General features: G+C 37.2%; 1 protein-coding gene across 1 annotated transcript in view; it reads right to left on the bottom strand.

The window, feature by feature from the left end:
* The window catches only part of CSMD1 (CUB and Sushi multiple domains 1), a 1,024,926-nt gene that overhangs the window by 20,314 nt on the left and 986,096 nt on the right, over positions 1-18,516 (bottom strand). The window contains exons 56-65 of the mRNA XM_064145849.1: positions 16,854-17,027; positions 15,686-15,868; positions 13,329-13,505; positions 12,176-12,355; positions 10,233-10,406; positions 9,121-9,294; positions 6,671-6,744; positions 3,190-3,301; positions 1,837-2,016; positions 213-257 (exon numbers count right to left, since the gene is read on the bottom strand). Coding sequence (XP_064001919.1) covers positions 213-257; positions 1,837-2,016; positions 3,190-3,301; positions 6,671-6,744; positions 9,121-9,294; positions 10,233-10,406; positions 12,176-12,355; positions 13,329-13,505; positions 15,686-15,868; positions 16,854-17,027 — 1,473 coding nt within the window. The remainder of the gene's footprint in view (positions 1-212; positions 258-1,836; positions 2,017-3,189; positions 3,302-6,670; positions 6,745-9,120; positions 9,295-10,232; positions 10,407-12,175; positions 12,356-13,328; positions 13,506-15,685; positions 15,869-16,853; positions 17,028-18,516) is intronic.

Raw genomic sequence — 18,516 nt, 5'->3', positions numbered from 1 at the left:
TCAAAACTAATACTGCATAATTTAAAGTGTTGTTTGGGAAAGAATTCCCTAAGTTTATAAGTATGGCACTTATAAACCTCACCATTTATATTCCTTTGAAATGAGAAAGGTATGCTTAAGTTAAATATTAGAAATAGTTTTATTATGTGTAACAACCTAGGATATAAATCAATTTAATTTATTTAGATCTAAAGCTCTTCTTGTATACAAACCTGGAGTTTTAGTTATTGTTTCATTAACTTCTCTCACTCCTTTACCTACAAGTAAAAAGACAAATTATCATTTCCATGAACATTTTTTTTAATAGAATGATAAAACAATGCCTGATGGATGCAATCATCTCTTATTCAATAGAGTCATATTTAAAACAGAAATAATTGGTCACATACTCCAACCTGTACACTTGCATAAAGCTATCAGAAAGTGATTTAAGTAAATAACTATTTTACTAAAGTTGTCTGGCTAGGCAGACATTTAGGCCTGAAATTTTTATATCAGTCCCAGTGCTATAAAAGAGAGCCTTATACAGGGGACAAATACTATATCTAATACTAAATAACAATATTTTAAGTACAGTGTTAATAAAGACTGGTATATTTTTGAAACAAATTAGCAAAAGCCAGATAGCTGGATTAAGATGACAGGATCATGGGAAAGGATCACTTGCTGTGTTTCTCGTACACTCAGTAGAGATGTGTCCATTGATCCCAGCTGAAGTTCTGGACTCAGATCATTAGCCACTTTAAAAACATCATCCTGTATGAAGATTTGATTTTGCATGTTTGGTTTGGCTTTTTTTTATGAGCAGATAGTGGTAAGACTAATTAAGTGCTAAGAAAGCACAAAAGCTGTGGGACATTCAAGGATAATTACACCTAAACATTGTAAGCCAGCAGTAATTAAAAAAATATGCTTACGGAAAACTTATCTGTATTTTATTTCAAAGAAAAAAGAAAGGCAAAAAAATACAAGATTATCTCAAATAATTGATTGTATTCTACCTATGAAAAAAATCACTCCTTAGGGAACTAGAATAAGAAGGTGCATTTTTATTTGTAGATCGTATGCCTTGGCAACGTTGAAACAAAGAACTCTGCACACACGTTAATGAAAAATCAAATATTGCTCAAACATCACATCTGTTTTGTGTTCTTTGACATACACATGTATTTAAAATCATGTTGCAAGCATCTTCCCCATAGCACCTGACTAGTTTTTCTTTATCCCTGTTCTAAATATAATTGCGGTTTATTTGTCTGAATTGGGAACTTACAGCCACGTTTATTTGCATGTGAGCAGTAAATGCAGCCCTCCTAGCTGCATACTCCAAGGTACTCTAGCCAGATTATATTAAGTTTACATGGGTAGACATAAAAAGTGGAATCTGGTGCAACAATTACTTTATTGTTAGTTTCTATTTTAGAAGATTTTCTTAGATAAAAAGTACACCTAAATGAGTCTAGAAGCCCTTTGTTGTTCCTAATAATCATACATTAAACACCAAATACATTGAAATACTCTTCAAAACTGTGTCATAAAGATAATGCAGTCTAAAGTAATACTTTATATTGTTTAGATTTTGTTTGCTGTTGCTAGGGGTAACCTTATGCATGTGTTCTTGTTCATTTATGTAGACATATCCCTGTGTTTTCCTCCCTGAGGTCTAGATGCTATGCTAACCTTGATTTCTTTACTGTTTCTTTCTTAAAGTAAAAGTGTGTCCAATGCATCTTTAAATAGTAAATGGAAAAAAAAAAAGAATCCTCCTACATAAAATGAAAACATCTGGGAAAATTAAATCCAACCAAGTAGGGCCCAACTTGAGGAATGACTTACTTTTACAGATCGGTGATTTTCCTGTCCATTTCATATCTGGTTTACATGTTCGATGCTCTGATCCACCAGCAAGAAAAAATCCTGGCTGACAGGTATACACCAAAGTATATCCTAAAGTAGGGAGGTCTATTGCTTTCACATCCACATGTGCTGGTGTCTCTGGCTGTCTGCAAGCATGAGCTGCAAAGGGGTTTTGGGAGTTAGAAACAGTGGTGGTAAACCATCCATAGGATTAGAGTGTGCAGTCTTAAAGAAATGCATGCTAACTTATTAGCCTGCAGTATGCAAACTTTATGCACCTTTTAAAAACATAAAATAGTTATTAACTGTAAAAACAACATTCTGAGTGTGTAGGTTCACTGATGTGGGAAGAGGGAAATGAAAATACCAAATAGTTTTAAACAAGTCACCAAAATGAAATCATGGTAGCAAACAGAAAAGAGTTAAAATGAAAGGAAAATGATGTCATGGTACACGGTGCAACAATCAGTCCTGGGAATGATTGTGCAGCTTCAAGTATCATCTGTACTCAACGTTTTGTATTCAATCATGATAGCAAACAGAAAAGAGTTAAAATGAAGGGAAAATCAGGCCACTGTACACGGTGCAACAATCAGTCCTGTGAATTATTGTGCAGCTTCAAGTATCACCTGTACTCAATGTTTGGAAAATTACAGCAGTTTCTGTGTTAAATAAATTCATTGTAAATTTAATTTGACATAAAGCTTCCTTAGGAAGGGTTTGTTAGAGTGCAGTGATTATTACAGATACAGTTGCTTACTGTACTTCTTTCTCTGTACACAATGGTTTCCATTTATAACTCAAAGATAAGTTGAACTAGGATAAGAATCTAAAGCCACTCTAATGAATTACCTTTATCTTATACCAGTGTATTTTAATGCAACATTTACTTGATGTCCTTTAACTTAAAGAGAGTTATAAATACACTAATAATTTACATACTCATGTGCAGCCCAGAAAGCTGCATTTTGCTGAGTTCTATTTTATGATTCACAAAATAGCCCCATGCATATTTCAGGCTACTTTTGGTTCCTTATTTATGCAACACATGAAAAAATCTAGATCAATTTGAAGCAGCCAATACAGTGGGTTAATGGGGGCAGACTTTTCTGAAGCAAAACTGATAGAACTTCATGAAAAGAAAAAAAAAAGTGAAAAATATTTCATATTAATATCCCAAACTTCATCTTAGTTGGAAACAAATAAACAAAAATACTTAGATGAAGTTCAAACAAAGTTTACTTTTTGCTACAAATTTCCACACATGTGTCTTTATAATCCCTTAAAAATTGCAGAGTACTCTTAACTTATTAGCTAAGAAGCCAAACTTACGAATGCATTCCGACTGTATGCCGCTCCAGGTTAAGTTAGCAAGACAAGAACGGGTGGTAGATCCCTGAATGTGGTAACCTTTTCTGCATCTGAAAAAGACTGTGCTTCCAACCTAAGGATTGAAACACAGCGAGGTAAAAAAGGTATCCATCACACAGAGTCAGAGATCAAGACCGTGATAAGCTACCCAAAAATCATTATCAAACACAAGTGTCTGCTTTTTACAGGTTCTAGAGGGGTTTTAGTGTTTTTTGGTTTTGGTGTTTGGGGTTTTTTTGTTTGGGTTTTTTTTCCTAATGTGATGCAAAGTTTGATCAAGTGATTCTTCAGAGTCTTTTTTGAAAGCAGTAAGCGGAAAAATATTGACAATGCTGTGCATGTGGAAAGGAATGACACTCAAACACTTCAGCTTAAGAGTTTGTTGGTGTGATAGAAGCAAACTAAATGACTGAGAAGTCTCTCTTTCCTGTACATCACTGCACATATTTCAATAGACCTTGATCATGAAGTCTGTTTCAAATGTTTCTCAGTGTGTCAGTTGACTCAAAGTAGAACAATGAAAAAGATAAAATAATAAAACCCACATTCTGTCTCCAAATAAATTCAGGAGAGAAAACTCCAGGACACAATTTGTTACTATAAACTACATGAGTTTTACATGAGACATGCAACTATTGGAGTAAGGCTACAATAAGACTTCCCATGGCCAACTATCATATGGTCTTCCTCAGAAGAAAACATAAAGTAACTGAGAAAACTTTCTTTAAACTTCCACTGAGAAGAGAAAATTAAGAAAACCGGAGATGAAATTTCATGTGTAGAAAAATGTTCATAAAATATGAGAGAGAGAAATTGTGTGGAAGGTTCTAGTAAGATGGATTTATTGATGAGATTGGCAAAAGCAAGCTGAACACAATTCCAGACCATGATTTGCTATTGGAATGGGCTGCCCAGGGAGGTGGTGGAGTCACCATCCCTGGAGGTGTTCAGGAAAAGCCTGGCTGAGGCACTTAGTGCCATGGTCTAGTTGACTGGCTAGGGCTGGGTGCTAGGTTGGCTTGGATGATCTTGGAGGTCTCTTCCAACCTGGTTGACTCTATGATTAAGGATGCAAGGCTGAGTAGTAAAGCATTGTCTTCATTTTGAATAAAACATCTTGGCAACAAATATGATCAGATGAAATTAAAAAGCCTCCACAATAATTAATATTATTCAGAATGATGTGTCTTATTAATAAAGCAACATATCACATGGACAAATGCAAGGGAGTTGCAAAGAGTAGTGACCAATGCATATTAATAACACAGCTTGCAGATATATGAATGCAGATAGTCCTAAGCTGCAATTTTCATAGAAGGACTTCAATAGGGCAGCTGTCTTCAAACGTGGCTACCTATTAACTACACACTCAAAAGATGATCAAGACAGATGTCCAGCAAATGCAACACCAGTTCTTTTTGAAGTGTCTTTGAAATTCAGTAGTATTTCTGTAAGTCAAATTACTAATATGTCTTTGTAAACTTCTCTAACTATTCTATAACATGTTTGCCTTTTTATTTTGCCAGTCACAGCATGTCTGTAATAGAGACTTAGAGCACAGAGCGTGGCTGGTTAGGACTCTAAGTTGTCTTGTGAAATTGTCAATTCTGGCATCAATGAGTAATAAGCTGCAAGTCTTTCCTCACTCATCAAAAAGCTAAACTGAAAAAATAATGCCTATGTTAAAGGTAGTTGCAGAGTTGTATTTCTGTCTCATCTTACCGGTATAATACTTGGATGAAAAAACATTGGAGGCATTGGGGAAGTCTAGGCTGGTTGTTAGGAGGAAGTTCTTGCCAGAGAGAGTGATTTGCTGTTGGAATGGGCTGCCCAGGGTGGTGGTGGAGTCACCATCCCTGGAGACATTCAAGAAAAGCCTGGATGAGGCACTTAGTGCCATGGTCTGGTTGACTGGCTAGGGCTGGGTGCTAGGTTGGACTGGCTGATCTTGGAGCTCTCTTCCAACCTGGCTGATTCTATGATTCGATGATTCTGTGATTTGTAATAGTCACAGCAAAGTGAAGTACAGAACGCATATAAAATACTTCAGGATGGGAAGGACAACAGGGCAGGACAAGATGCTGGTAGAGAAGAAAAAGCTCTTCAAAGATCTCCTACATCTCCTCACACATTTCTGTAATGAGGAAAGACTGTTAAAAGCTGGGTTAGAGAAGCTTCACTAAGTCATACAAGGAGGAGCCCCATTAATCACATATTTTAGGAAGAAACTCTGCTAAATGGAGAGAACTCTACATCCCATTGTACCAGAAACTAGTCTGAGAGCAAATGCTCATACTTCAGAAACACTAAATGCAGAACTGATGAAGACCTACTATTGCCTCTAGAGGTGAGGGAGAAGAGAAAATTAGCCTTCATGTTCAACAGCATTAGAAGAGTGAACTGACCATTACAATGTTGGTATTGAAGTCAATTTGTCAGGCAGATAAAAAGGAAAGAGTGGAAAAGCAAACCCTTGATCAAACTGGGTGCAAAGATTAATTCTGAAGTGATGATGGGGACAAGTACAGGATTAAGACAATACAGAGAGAAAGGCAACTGTACCTATTACTAGAAGCAGCACATTATAAGTGAGGCCATAAGATGTAGCTAGGGATAAGTGCCTTGGCATCTGTGATCTGCCAGGCAGGAGAAGAAAAGAGCTGACAGTCACAGCAAAGATAGACAGCACAATTGCAGGAGAGGGAGGCTGTCAATAACCAGAAGAACTTACAGAAAGGATGTTTTGAAAAATTGTTCCACTAAGTGAATCATGTTACAATGTTGGCAAGTTGCCCCAACAACCAACACATCGTAGATTCCAGTCATAAATATTTATACCTATCCACAGGAGGTTAATCAATCTCAATAGTAACTGTGGGGTGGTCCCTCTGCATCTACTTTCATTTTATCAGTTACCTTTTGGACTGTCACTTGGTAAACTAATAACCTGTGAGGAATTTGGAAGCCGTGGAAAGAGCACTAATGGCAGAGAACCTGGACCTAACACATAGGATAATTATATCATCCTGACTGAATGCAATGTAACATGAATTGCTAAGTTGGTAAAGCCTCTTGCTGAATTTTTGACAAGGACTACATGGCCTTTGGATTGGACAGGTCACTGTGATACTGTACTTACTGACTATTCACCCAAGAAAAGTAGTTAGACTGTGTTGTATCGTATTTGGTGATCAATTTTTAGCTAAACCTCTATAGTGAAGTATCCCAAAGGACTGAACACATGATATACTGCAAGGTTAGGAGTTCTTTCCTTAAGCTATATATCCAAAAGGGAAAAAAAAAAAGACTAAAGTATGACTTTTTATTTTAGAAGGACTGGAAATTTCCTAAGGTTCATATCAGACATTCAAGTCTACAGATATTTTATTACACTTTCAATTATTAATTGGTAGAAAGCTGATAAATAAAACAAAAGAATTACCTCATAACCTCTGGAACTGTTTTGTACTCCAAAATGTGGAGTACCAGGGTCAGTACACGTATTGTGAGCAGGATCTAATAAAAAATGTGAAACATGACAGATATTATTAACATATGGAAATAATAATTCTTTGGAAAGATTAAGTAATTCCATCAATGTCGACTGACAACAAGAATTGAATTTCTAATGGATGTGTGTTTTTATGTATTTGTAGTTCCAATTAAATTCTCAAGATAGATCACAGTACTTTGCTTCAGTGCATAGCCATTATTTAAGGGTATTTTTAGAGGTCTCTTTGGCAGCATAGACTGCACCAATTTTTTATAGGCTTACCCTCTAATACGTTTTCATATACATAATATATCCCACTATGCACAGAGCTGATGCAACATACAAGGAGAACTTTTTTTCTCTTCTTTCCCAATGAACAACGTCACAATTAAGTAGTTTCTAAAAATAAACCCCAAAATGCAACATCCCCCTCCCCCCCAAAAACTAATTCCAAATCAAACTGCTTTTTATAGCAAGTAAAAGAGTCAATTTTTGGATGGATTTTTTTCCTATGCCACCAAGAAAACAAAAGTTTCTAAGGAAAAGTTGCTGGAGAATGAAAGCGTCCCCCCACAAAAATGTATGCCAAGAGAGTATAATTAATTTATTATTAGTTTCATGAGCCTAATTTAAAGCAGCCTGAAGCTATTTTGGATTCAATAATGTCCTCTTCACATTCTGATAGTGTATTTGACTCAGGCTTGTGCAGTCACATCCACCAGATAGACAGCTCAGCACTTGATCTGATGGATCTTTCTGCACTATGTGATTCCCTCTTGGCAATCAAATCTGCTTTAGTGCTGACACTGCATTACAAAAAAAATGTCGTTTGGGACTATATTTCATCTGTAATCAGTTTTGGTTTTCTGTAGAGGGAAAATGGAATTTATCACACAGAATAATGTGATACATCATTTCACTGTTGGTCACCTTCAGTTTTCAATGTTTACTGTCAATAGAGCATAACGATGCTACTGGACTGATATTTATCAAAGGCTTGAAAGTTAGGTGGATGTTGACCAAATATGTAAGAATAAAAGCCAGGCATGCTCCTGACCTTGTTCTTTATCAACAGCTCAAGGACTTTTCACAAATTATCATCACCTGGAACATCATTATGAATAGACACATGCAGCTGAATTGGCTTTTTAAAGACATCTCATAAATGATTGTGAGAAAAGAATTCTGAAAGTGTGTTAAGGAAATGATCAGTATCAAGAACTAGAAAACCTTGCCATCACTTGTCACCATGTTGTAGTCATAGTTCCAGGTATTGCTCACTGGTCTTCATTTTCAAATTGTTTAGCAATATTTTAGACACTGCCATATTTTCCTTTTACAATAACACAAAAGCTATGATGTAAAAGTGTGTCTTTGATGAGGTATTTTCCCTGTACTTCCATATAATACCACATAAAATATAAACAGAAATGTGATTAAGATATTTCCAAAAATAGACATGAGATTTAGCTTCTGTAACTGTTCTTGTCTTTGCTAGGCAATGCAGCTGCCAGGTGCATTGCCCAGCTCATAGAAGATTGGAATTCATACCAGGGAATTGTATTGAGTGTTATGCTCTAATTTACAGACAGGTCAGACAGGTTGCTTTCAATGAGCATGCTTACCACCTTGAGGCAGAGTGACCACCCCAGCTCTTCCACAGACACTGTCTCAGCTACAATAAAACATTTAAATGGGCTACTATTTACCTCTGACTATCTTTGTTTAGGAATATCAGAAGGACTTTTCTATTATAACACCAATATAATTTTCTCTAGCCTGTCAACCCAATTTGGATCTAATTCTGATGTCAGTGGGAGCTACAGGTGTTTAGCATTTCTCGCAGTTAGTCTGATTATGTAAGATGCTAAAAGCCTATCAGTTACACATCAGTCAATGAGAAACTGATAGTTCTTGGCAGCTTAGCAGAATTTCAAAGGATTAAGCCCAGCATGCTTCATCCTTTTGAGCTGTACAAGCCAAAAAGATGTGTACACTTTCACAAAGTGCAAAGTGCTTTTTGATTTAGGATTGATTCAGACAAATGCCTTTAAGTCTCCAGTGACAGAATATAGTCTTTAATCTGCCAAGTTCTTTCTGCATATCTGAAAGACTCTAAAAATAGGTGGACAAATTTATGCACTTGCACTTATTGATATTCTGCATTTCTAGCAGACAAGCAATCATGTAAATTTACCTTACCTTACCTATTACAGGCTTCATATGTGACTCTGTTTATCCTCAAATTCTGGTACTCAAAACATAACCTTATTTAGTTCTTTCTATGTTACAAAGACATTTTTTCTCTGTTTGGAAAGCTGGTTGCTACAATTATGATACTGTAAAAGCTTATCAAGAATATTCCCCATAGAAAAAGTGTAAGTAGTGGCAGTGATTACCAATGCATGTTGGCTGAATTCCACTCCAAGTACCATCTGCTTGACAGAATCTTCTTGAAGAGCCTATCAGAATAAAAGGGGGTCTGCACTGAAAGCTAACTTCAGATCTGTAGGTGAAACTTTTTCCATTGAGGCGTCCTTCTGCTGGAGTGCCAGGATCGCCACAAAACACAGCTAAGAGAGAAGAAAAGATATGATTAAAATCTGCACATGCTTCAGCCAACATTTTCCACACAGGTTTATGTGCAAGTTGAGTGTACTGAACACAACTGTAAATGCTAGATTCACATATCTGTGTAGGATTATAGCTCTGATAACTTTTTTACAGCAGTTTAATTGTCACTGTTACAGTTATTATAAGGTTAAAATTTAACCTGGATAATTAGACCTTTAAATTGAGACACTTTAATGCTGATTAGATGTGGATGACAAAGTAATCTTAAAGTAGATGATGCTCTACTGTATTGCTTCAACATTTATTCAGTTTTACCATCATTCACCCTCAGATGAGTAGGCTGGGAATATTTGCCCTGATTAAGCAAAAATAACAAAATATTTGTCAATGTCCTGACAAGATTTCAAGCACTGAAAGAAACAATTTAACAGATTAGAAGCAGCTGAAAAGCAAATGCAAAAAACAAAAGACGTAAGGGTATCTACTCACCTCCAGGAAAGACAAACAAACTTAAAAAGAAGAGCAAGGTTATGAGATTAATGGTTAGGACTCTTGTTTTCACCTGCTAATTGAAATGGAAATAAGGAACTAAAAAAGAAAAAATGTAAGGGAAAATGTTAACCATGCGCAGCACAAGTTGAATTGGGAACATCCAGAAAGATTGTCAGTAAAGCAAGCGGTGGAATGCCTGATAATGTAGTAAGGGATGGAAGTGAGGTTTGGGGAAAGGAAAAGGACCGTGACCTTAGCTGGGCACAATGATGCTATTTCATAATAAAGTATGCTTCTTGGAGCAAGGAGGGAGAATGCTGCAGCAGTCTGTATATTACCTGATCTAGTTGGGTCCTTTTTGCTCTAGTTGAGAAACTTCCTGCAGCTCGAGACAACTGACTGCAGCTTTGGTGAAACCCAACACAAGTACGCCCTGAAAACTTACGCAAACATTGTGGGATGTCTCCCCGCCAAACTCCTCGACCCTCACAGGAGAGAATAGCTGTGTTAGATAGCTGATAGCCTTCTGCACAGCTGTAGCTCACACTGGCACCCCAGCGATAATCAGATCCTTCCACTTTCCCATAGAGCACGGGCGGAGGGGGGCCACAGGTAATAGCTGTGTCACAAAAAGAGAAGATTTGTTTTCAAGACTAAACAAGAATGCCTCAAATACCTACTCATGATTTTAAGGCTGACAAAAAAATGGTAACTCTCATGCTGTCCAGTCCCAACAAAGCATTCCTTTATGTGCAACTTTGAAGCTGGCTAGAATGTTGAGGTGAGAAGAACTGATTACAGGCTGTGAAAGGGAAACAGTGGTGATGTCTACTTAATTCATAGGCTTGCTGAGATGTAGAAGAAGAAGAGTTAAAACATAGATAAGGCATTTGGGCACTGCCTGGGCTTTGAGCTGCATTTCTCTCTGATCAATCTGCTTGCTTCCTAAGCCCTCGGATGACCCTCCATTATTCCTTGGGGCACAAGGCAATGTCTGAGGTAAGGTAGAGGGTTGGGAGAAGGTGGAAGGGGCAGTCGGGAGCCCCTCCTGGGGACTCAGGTTTCTGGGAGGGCTGTTGTGCTTCCGTATTCCCTTTTCCCTTGTCTATTTCTGTCTGTAACTGTAGATACTGTAAATATCTGCTTGTGTATTGTGTTAAGCTGTAAATAATCAGCTTCATTCAATGTCTAGAGCCACTGAGACTAGTCTGGGTGATTTACCAAAGCGTGGGGGGTCGGGAAACACCTGAACCATCACACTTTGTTGACAAAGCAGCCTGCAATAGACAGGAAACCAACTTAAATACAAAGAAAATGCTTAGGACATCCCTGAGCTATATGTTTTTGGAAGGAAGAAGTGTATGTAGCTCACTTAGTTCTGAATCTCTTTCCTACATGTTAATTACTGATCAAAGTTGCAACAGACTTCTGAGCTAGGTAAAACTTTTCAATATATAATATTTATTTCAATAAATATGTCTCTATGATTCTAAATACTTGCATTTTAATTTCAACTAATTTTACAGTGGTACTTAAAACCCTTGATATGACTTTGTTCATTTACCTGATCAAAATGTAAGGCTTTCAGCACATAGTGGACACTGCTTTTATTGGTAATTAGTGGCTACAACTCCTAAAAAATATTCTGAAGTTTTCCATCTTCTGAAAAAATGGCCAAAACTCTGAAATCTGGAATGACCATTTTGACATTCAAACATCAGTTCTTTCAGAAAAGAACACTGTCAGTGATTTCTTTCAATAGAAAACTCAGTTGAATACATATGCCAAAATTAAATTAGTAGGCTAGACTAAAGCATCACTTTAAAGCAGTGCTAGATGAGTTTGCATTTTTTTAGGCTCTTTATAAGCAGTAGATGCCCTAAGCTGCTAAATTTATTCCCTGAGTAGCTGTAGTAGCACTAGCAGTTTTCACCAGGCTGCCTTATTTGCCTTTCAGCCTCCTCCCCACTATGACTTTTATGTTAGCACTTGTAAATAGCTATTTGTGAAGCATCTTTTTGGCAACCAATGATGAATACTCTGCTGAAACAAGGAATTCTTCTATAGAAGACTTGGGTTGCTAGATCTCTTCAGAGTACTTTGGCCACCCAATCCAAGACAAAAGGGCACAACAAGGAAAATGGATACTTCGTTCCAAGCATTTTAAACTGATGATCTTCATTGCAGAGTAATTTGGTCCTACTGCAATCATTAATGCTGCTACTCTAGGTGATATTATACCCTGGCATATGTGCAAGATAAATACAAATATTACACAGGTATTTTGGTTTCATTTTCATGTTGTCACAGAGAACATTCTGACATTAAAAAAATATAAATGGTTAATGAATTTGCTGCACAGAACCAAAGGAGTATTTGCAAGCCTACCTTTGCAAATGGGTTTGCTCTGGTTCCAAGTGCTGTCTTTTGTACAACGCATGGTAGATGAACCGGCAGGCTCCATCAAGTAACCTGGATTGCACTGATAGCTAACTGTCTTATTAAAGGTGAAATCATTCCCAAACTGAATACCATTTGCTAAAGCACCTGGATCTCCACAGCTGATCACTAGTGAGTAAAAGAAAGTAAGATTTTTTTGTTTCAATACATTAACATTTTTTCCAAAACATTATTGTGTGTAGCTAATATTTGTTTAACTGCACAAAAACAAGAGCAGTGTATTTCATACAAAAGAAACTAAAAAACCTCTAATGTTTAGCTAAAAAGTCATATGCCTGAATCATTGCAGCAGCACAGCCAAATACTGTGTTGTTTAAATGTACCAGCTTCAGCTGGTGTGTTCTATTGTGACTGCAAATTGCTGTGTTGTTAGTCATAACTGACAGGTATTTTCCTTTGTTCATAGTGGAACCTTTGTCATATTGTGTCTAATGTTGATGGTACCATGAAGTTCCAGCAGAATTATGAAATTCCTCTTTTCTTTTGTATCACTGTATTGATGTGTTGTGGGTCTGGTCATGACTTTGAGGCTTCTGGTCCTTCTGTCTTTACAGCACCCCTCTGCTTCCTGCTTTCCCTGGTAAAGTAGCCAAATCTTGCTGTTCCCTGGTTCTTGGTCCTCAGCAGAATGGTTATCAAGTAAGATCTAATGCATTTGGCTTGCAACTGGATATAGCAATTAAGCTGGATAGAGCAAATAGGTGTTCCACCTTATTTAGCACTACCAGAACTCCATCCTCTGTATGTAAACCACAAAAACCTCAAACAAAACAGACAAAAGAAAACCAACCAACCAAAAAAGAGAAAACAATAAATCAAACCAAACAAACCCAAAAAGAGCACTAAAGGAAACTCTGGGTAAACATCTGTTCTTAGGAATGTTATATTTTCAGGGTTGACATTCATAAGGTAAACAAATAAAGATGAGTTATCTATTTATCAGTAAAAGATAGTTCTAGATACATCTGATGTGTTTAAAAATATGAAAACAGTGGGTGTTATTTTATCTTACAAACTACTGATTTTCAGTAGGGAGGCTGGCTGGATGACTATCTTTAGAGGAATAAAGTGTATTTCTGACCTGTGCAGTCTGGGGCAGTGCCAGTCCATGTCCCATTAGCAGTGCAGTGCCTGGTAGTGAGCCCTGAAGTTTTGTAACCTTCCCAGCAGGCATAAATGACTGAGCTGGAGAATAATATTCCATCAGTGTATATTATCATCCCATTGGCTGGGGTGCCAGGGTTCCCACAAGAAACAGCTGGGAAGAAAACAACAAAAGGCATGTCAGTGACCAATGTTTTTAAAAAGCTATACCAGACTTTACTGTAAGATAACCCTTACACTAAATAGAAGACTTAGCTTACTTACCACATTTCCTCTTTTTTTTACTCATTTTATTTCTTTTTCCTTTTTATGTGAATCACTGAATTAAAGAAACACAGAATGGTAGAGATTGGAAGGCAGCTATAAAAGTAATCCAGTCAAGCAGGGCCACTGAGATCCAGTTGCCCAGTCCATACCCACATGACTCTTGGCCAGCTCCAAGGACAGAGACTCAATCACTTCTTTAGGCAACCTGTGTGAGTATTCAATCAAGTTGACCGTAAAAAAGTGTTTCATGATACTGACAGAGACTCCTTGTGTTTCAGTGTGTGCCAGTGTCTTTTGTCCTGTCACTTGGTAGCACTGGAAGGAACACTTCTCATGCACCCTGACTTCAGACAGTGACAAGATTCCTCCTGAGCACTGTCTTCCCAAGGCTGCACAGTCCCAGGTGTTTCAGCTTTTCCTCAAAGGAGAAATGTTTTAGAACCTTCATCATTTAAGTTACCCTCTGCTGGACTCCAATCAGTAAGTCCCTGTCTCTCAAGCACTGAGGAGCCCAGAACTGGACCCAGCATTCCAGATGGCACCTCATAGTGCAGCAATCTGCAGTTAAAAATTGCCCTTAATATTATTGACATTTAAAATAATACTAGACTATTCAAGTAAGGCTCTTTCGTGTTTTATGTCTCAAAGTTTCAAATAGGAAGGGAAAATTCAGTAGGTTGGAGCACAAATGGTATTCTTCTAATCTCACTCTTGTTTGTACTGAGCAGGAAGGAACTTGAGAGAAGGGGGGAAAAGAGAGAGAGGCTTTTTGCTTTGGTTTTGTGGTTACTTGTTTGAGGCTTTTTTTGTTTGTTTCTTTGTTGTTTTTCTGAGTTGATTTCTTGAAAACAGAAGGATAAAGGGAAAAAAAAAACCCAAGAAAGAGTGGCATTTTAAATATGGCAAATTACCACTCAGTGCTGCTTTTCTACTATACTTAAAGTCTTCATGAAAAGGAAGGACACTGCAAAACTTCAATTCTCTGCTGGAAATGATGATTCTGTGCCGGTTGCCAACTTCATACAGATAGGGTGATATTCTCACTGACAGAAGATTAGTGTGTGCTGAAGAACAATATTGAGATAAGGATACTGTGATAAACTCCCTAGGTGAAAGAAAACCCAACAACATAATATAACGAGTGCTTAAAAATATTTTGTCCTGGCTTGATTTGATCATTTAGCGTAGCAGACAACAGATACCACAGAACCCACCAACTCCTTTCAGCCAGGTAAAGTAACTCTTCAAATGCTCTTGGAGAACAGGAAGTCATGTTAAAAATGACTCTTCCATTACTGTTTCTCTTTCTGACAGTGAATAAAAATTGTGGAAAAAAACCCAAACAACCCAACTTTATACTGTTTTTCACTAATTCTAAAATGTGATTTCCTGAAATATTCTTCTTCTGAAAGCTACCACAAAAAATGGCATAGTTTATAAAAAATTTGTCTAACTCATATGGAGAAATATATATTAATTAACACTTAGTTAAGAATGTAATATTAGCATCTGTTTAGTCCTTGAAGCTTTGACATTACACAGAATGATTACAGAGAGAGTGATTTGCCTTTGGAATGGGCTGCCCAGGGAGGTGGTGGAGTCACCATCCCTGGAGGTGTTCAAGAAAAGCCTGGATGAGGCACTTAGTGCCATGGTCTAATTGAGCGGCTAGGGCTGGGTGCTAGATTGGACTGGCTGATCTTGGAGGTCTCTTTCAACCTGGTTGATTCTGTGATTATTTTTAGAAGATAACTGACACATTTATCACTTCATTTCTTATCTTTGATCAGAAACATTTGTTTAATTTCACATCTAACTCAGCTACCTGTTGTCTATTTTCAGGCTTAATTATTTTCTCACAGTATTCTTACAAATATGTACTCCAAAGTTTTACCAGTTTGGATTTAGGTTTTACAGTAAAACATAACTGCTTAGTAACTCTTTTCTAGCACATTTCTGCAGAGCAATTTGAAAGCACATTTCCAGCATAAAATTTGTTTTTAATTAAAGTGCCATCAGTAAATGTCATTCAACGCTGGCACAAATGCTGACAACACCAACACCTACCTTCACACACAGGCTGTGCTCCTGACCAGGAGCCGTTCAGCTGACATGTTCGTTCTGCAGACCCTCTCAGCAGATAACCCATTTCACAGGAGAAACGGAGCAGACTTTTTACCTTGAACTCATCTCCTAGTCTAGACCCATGGGCTGGTACTCCCGGATCATCGCAATAGCCAGGATTATTTCCTGTAAAACACAACACAGCAGCATTATTGGCTGATGTTCTGTGTGAATGGAGCAGTCTTAGAAATACTCCTTTGTGAATAACAGGTGCTGACAGCATTTCTGCTGTACTTTTCTTTCAGTACAAGGGTGTGAAAACATAGCCAAAGAAAATGATCTCTTTTTAACATGCTTCTTTTCTAAGACCTAGACAAACCTAAACGTGGAATGTGACATAACTAAAAGATGACAAATAATTGTGAACACAGGAAAACTCCTGGGATTTTTTTTGTCACTTCAATAAATTCATTGTCTCTTTGACAGAAATAGTATTTTCCACAGATTGTGTTTTATTGTTCAACTTCTCTGCTACTACTGACTTCTAATTAAAATTAGGCAACAGCAAGAATAAAGAGAAACATACTCAAATTTTTCAAGAAATGTGTTTGAAGCAAGTCAACCAAAAAGGGGAAATGACACCTCATGATTTTCCTTAGCCTCTAAATTCCCACACAAGTACTGGATGCCATCTTTAACCACATGAAAGAAAAGAGGGTTATCAAGAGTAGCCAGCAGGGATTTATTAGGAGGAAATCTTGCTTGACTAATCTGATAGCCTTCTACAAAGGCATGACTGAATGGATAGATAAAGGCAGAGCACTCAATCAACACTTTCCTATGTGACAACCTATTTTTTTCCCCCACAAACAGTGTTCATAAAAGTAACATTTTATACACACATCCTTTTTAAGCAGAATTACTCTAGGTTTTAAGGGGTTTTTTTTGGTGGCACTATATGGTGTGGTATATGCAGTCACAGACTCTAGCTATGGAACAAAGCTATGAGAACATTGCAGTAAGTGCCTACAATTCAGCTGATGGGCAATTAGGGAAGGTGAAATGTATTTGGGAAAGAAAACGAATACCTGATTGTAGTTAAACACTGCTTAAGTATAGCCTTCTTCATGTAATTACAGACTGACATTCAGACAATTGTGGCTTCAAGTACCTGAACAGTGAGGGAGAGTCCCACTCCAGCGGCTATCTTCTTGACACTCCCTGGTCGAATTTCCTATGAGCCTTCTACCCGCTGTGCAGGAGTAGTGAATTATGGAGCCATATGTAAATTTGTCTCCTGAAAGAACTGCATTGGCAGGTACCCCAGGATGTCCACAAGAAATGGCTGAGGCAGGAAAGAGCACAACATTATAAGATGTTTTCCTGGCACAGAAAAGAAAAATCTTTAAAGATGAGTTTGGTTCCATGCAATATAAACTTGTATCTGGATATCAATTTCATATTTTCAAATTTGCTTTTGCTATAGGTGATTTACTGGTAATTTGTAGGTTGAAACATAAAACTACATGTAAAACTAACCCATCCAACTTAGCCTTTCACTGAACATATATATATATACAGTTCTCCTTCCTTGTTCATTTCTGTTCGCTGGTCTTTGCTGCACATAATACACTTGATTTCTGTTAAGGTTAGGAAAGAAGAAACCAAATAGGGTTAAAGTTTCAATGTGCATGTATGATAATGATAAGTACCTTTATTATGTCTACTAAATGACTAGAAGCAGTTTACCACTATAGAGAAATAAAACCCCCTTAATCAATAGTATTATTATTCCAATGTATTGCATTACAGTATGAGGAAAACGGTTTGACTTTATGATCTTAGAAGTCTTTTCCAGTCTAAAGGTTTATGTTATACCTAGTTTTTGTTTGAGAAAAAAAAATAAAGTTCAGATAAATGCTTCTGTTGCAGAATAATTTAGAGACAAGTACTTCAAATCTGTTAAATGAGGAAGCAAAAGTCATCATAAGGTGAACTGACTTCTTTTCTGTAAGGCTTAGGTCATCCAGTAGAGAGAGAAAGAAAGAAAACCAAAAAAATAAATATACATAGCTTTAGTAATAAGTCACAGAGTTTCATCAGTTAATAAAACTTGAGCAGCTTTGGAAGTTACTTGAATGAATGCTCAAGTATATATATATGGCTACTATTCCTAAGTTCCTGTTATACTGGGTCCTGTAATAATGGTCAAGCTAACAGCACAGTGGATTTCTGCCAAAAAAAGACATGGTCCTGACCACTACTCTCACTGCTATTTGTTTCTCATGTTTCTGTTGGGCTGTATTAAGCAATCTTGCAGGAAAAGGCAAACGAATTTAGGGCACATATCTGGCTGAAGAGTAGTCCTACTGAAAAAAACAAAACTGTGCTTTCAGCCACATCAGTTGCTTTAATGAGCTAGCTTCAGTACCATGCAAATGCTACTCCTGTCAGTGCTGGAAGAAACTGTAGTGGGCAAACAAAGGTTTTGGAAGAAAATAATACATAGGTCACCTTAATGTGGCTGTAAAAAGATTTATAGTGAGCAGCATGGATTTTCCCAGTTTATGAAAAAGAGAAACACCATTTATTTTTATGCAATGATACTCATAGGTACTACCTTGGATGTAACAGAGCAGTGTGCTTCTGTTTTTGTACTCCTGAACTACAACTGTTTGTGGCGCCCACTATGGATTAAAAATTTACCTCACTTGGTTTTCAAGAAGGAAAAAAATCTATCTTTCCTTATCACCCAAAGTGATCTTTTAAAAAAGGGATTATTACTATTATTATCATCATGGCTTTCCTGGAGTACAAAAATTGAGGCACATTCT

The sequence above is a fragment of the Pogoniulus pusillus genome, chromosome 7, assembly GCF_015220805.1.
Source record: "Pogoniulus pusillus isolate bPogPus1 chromosome 7, bPogPus1.pri, whole genome shotgun sequence".
NCBI classification, from domain to species: Eukaryota; Metazoa; Chordata; class Aves; order Piciformes; family Lybiidae; genus Pogoniulus; species Pogoniulus pusillus.
Note: the sequence above shows the minus strand (reverse complement) of the source record. Positions and strands in the feature narration are given on the sequence as shown.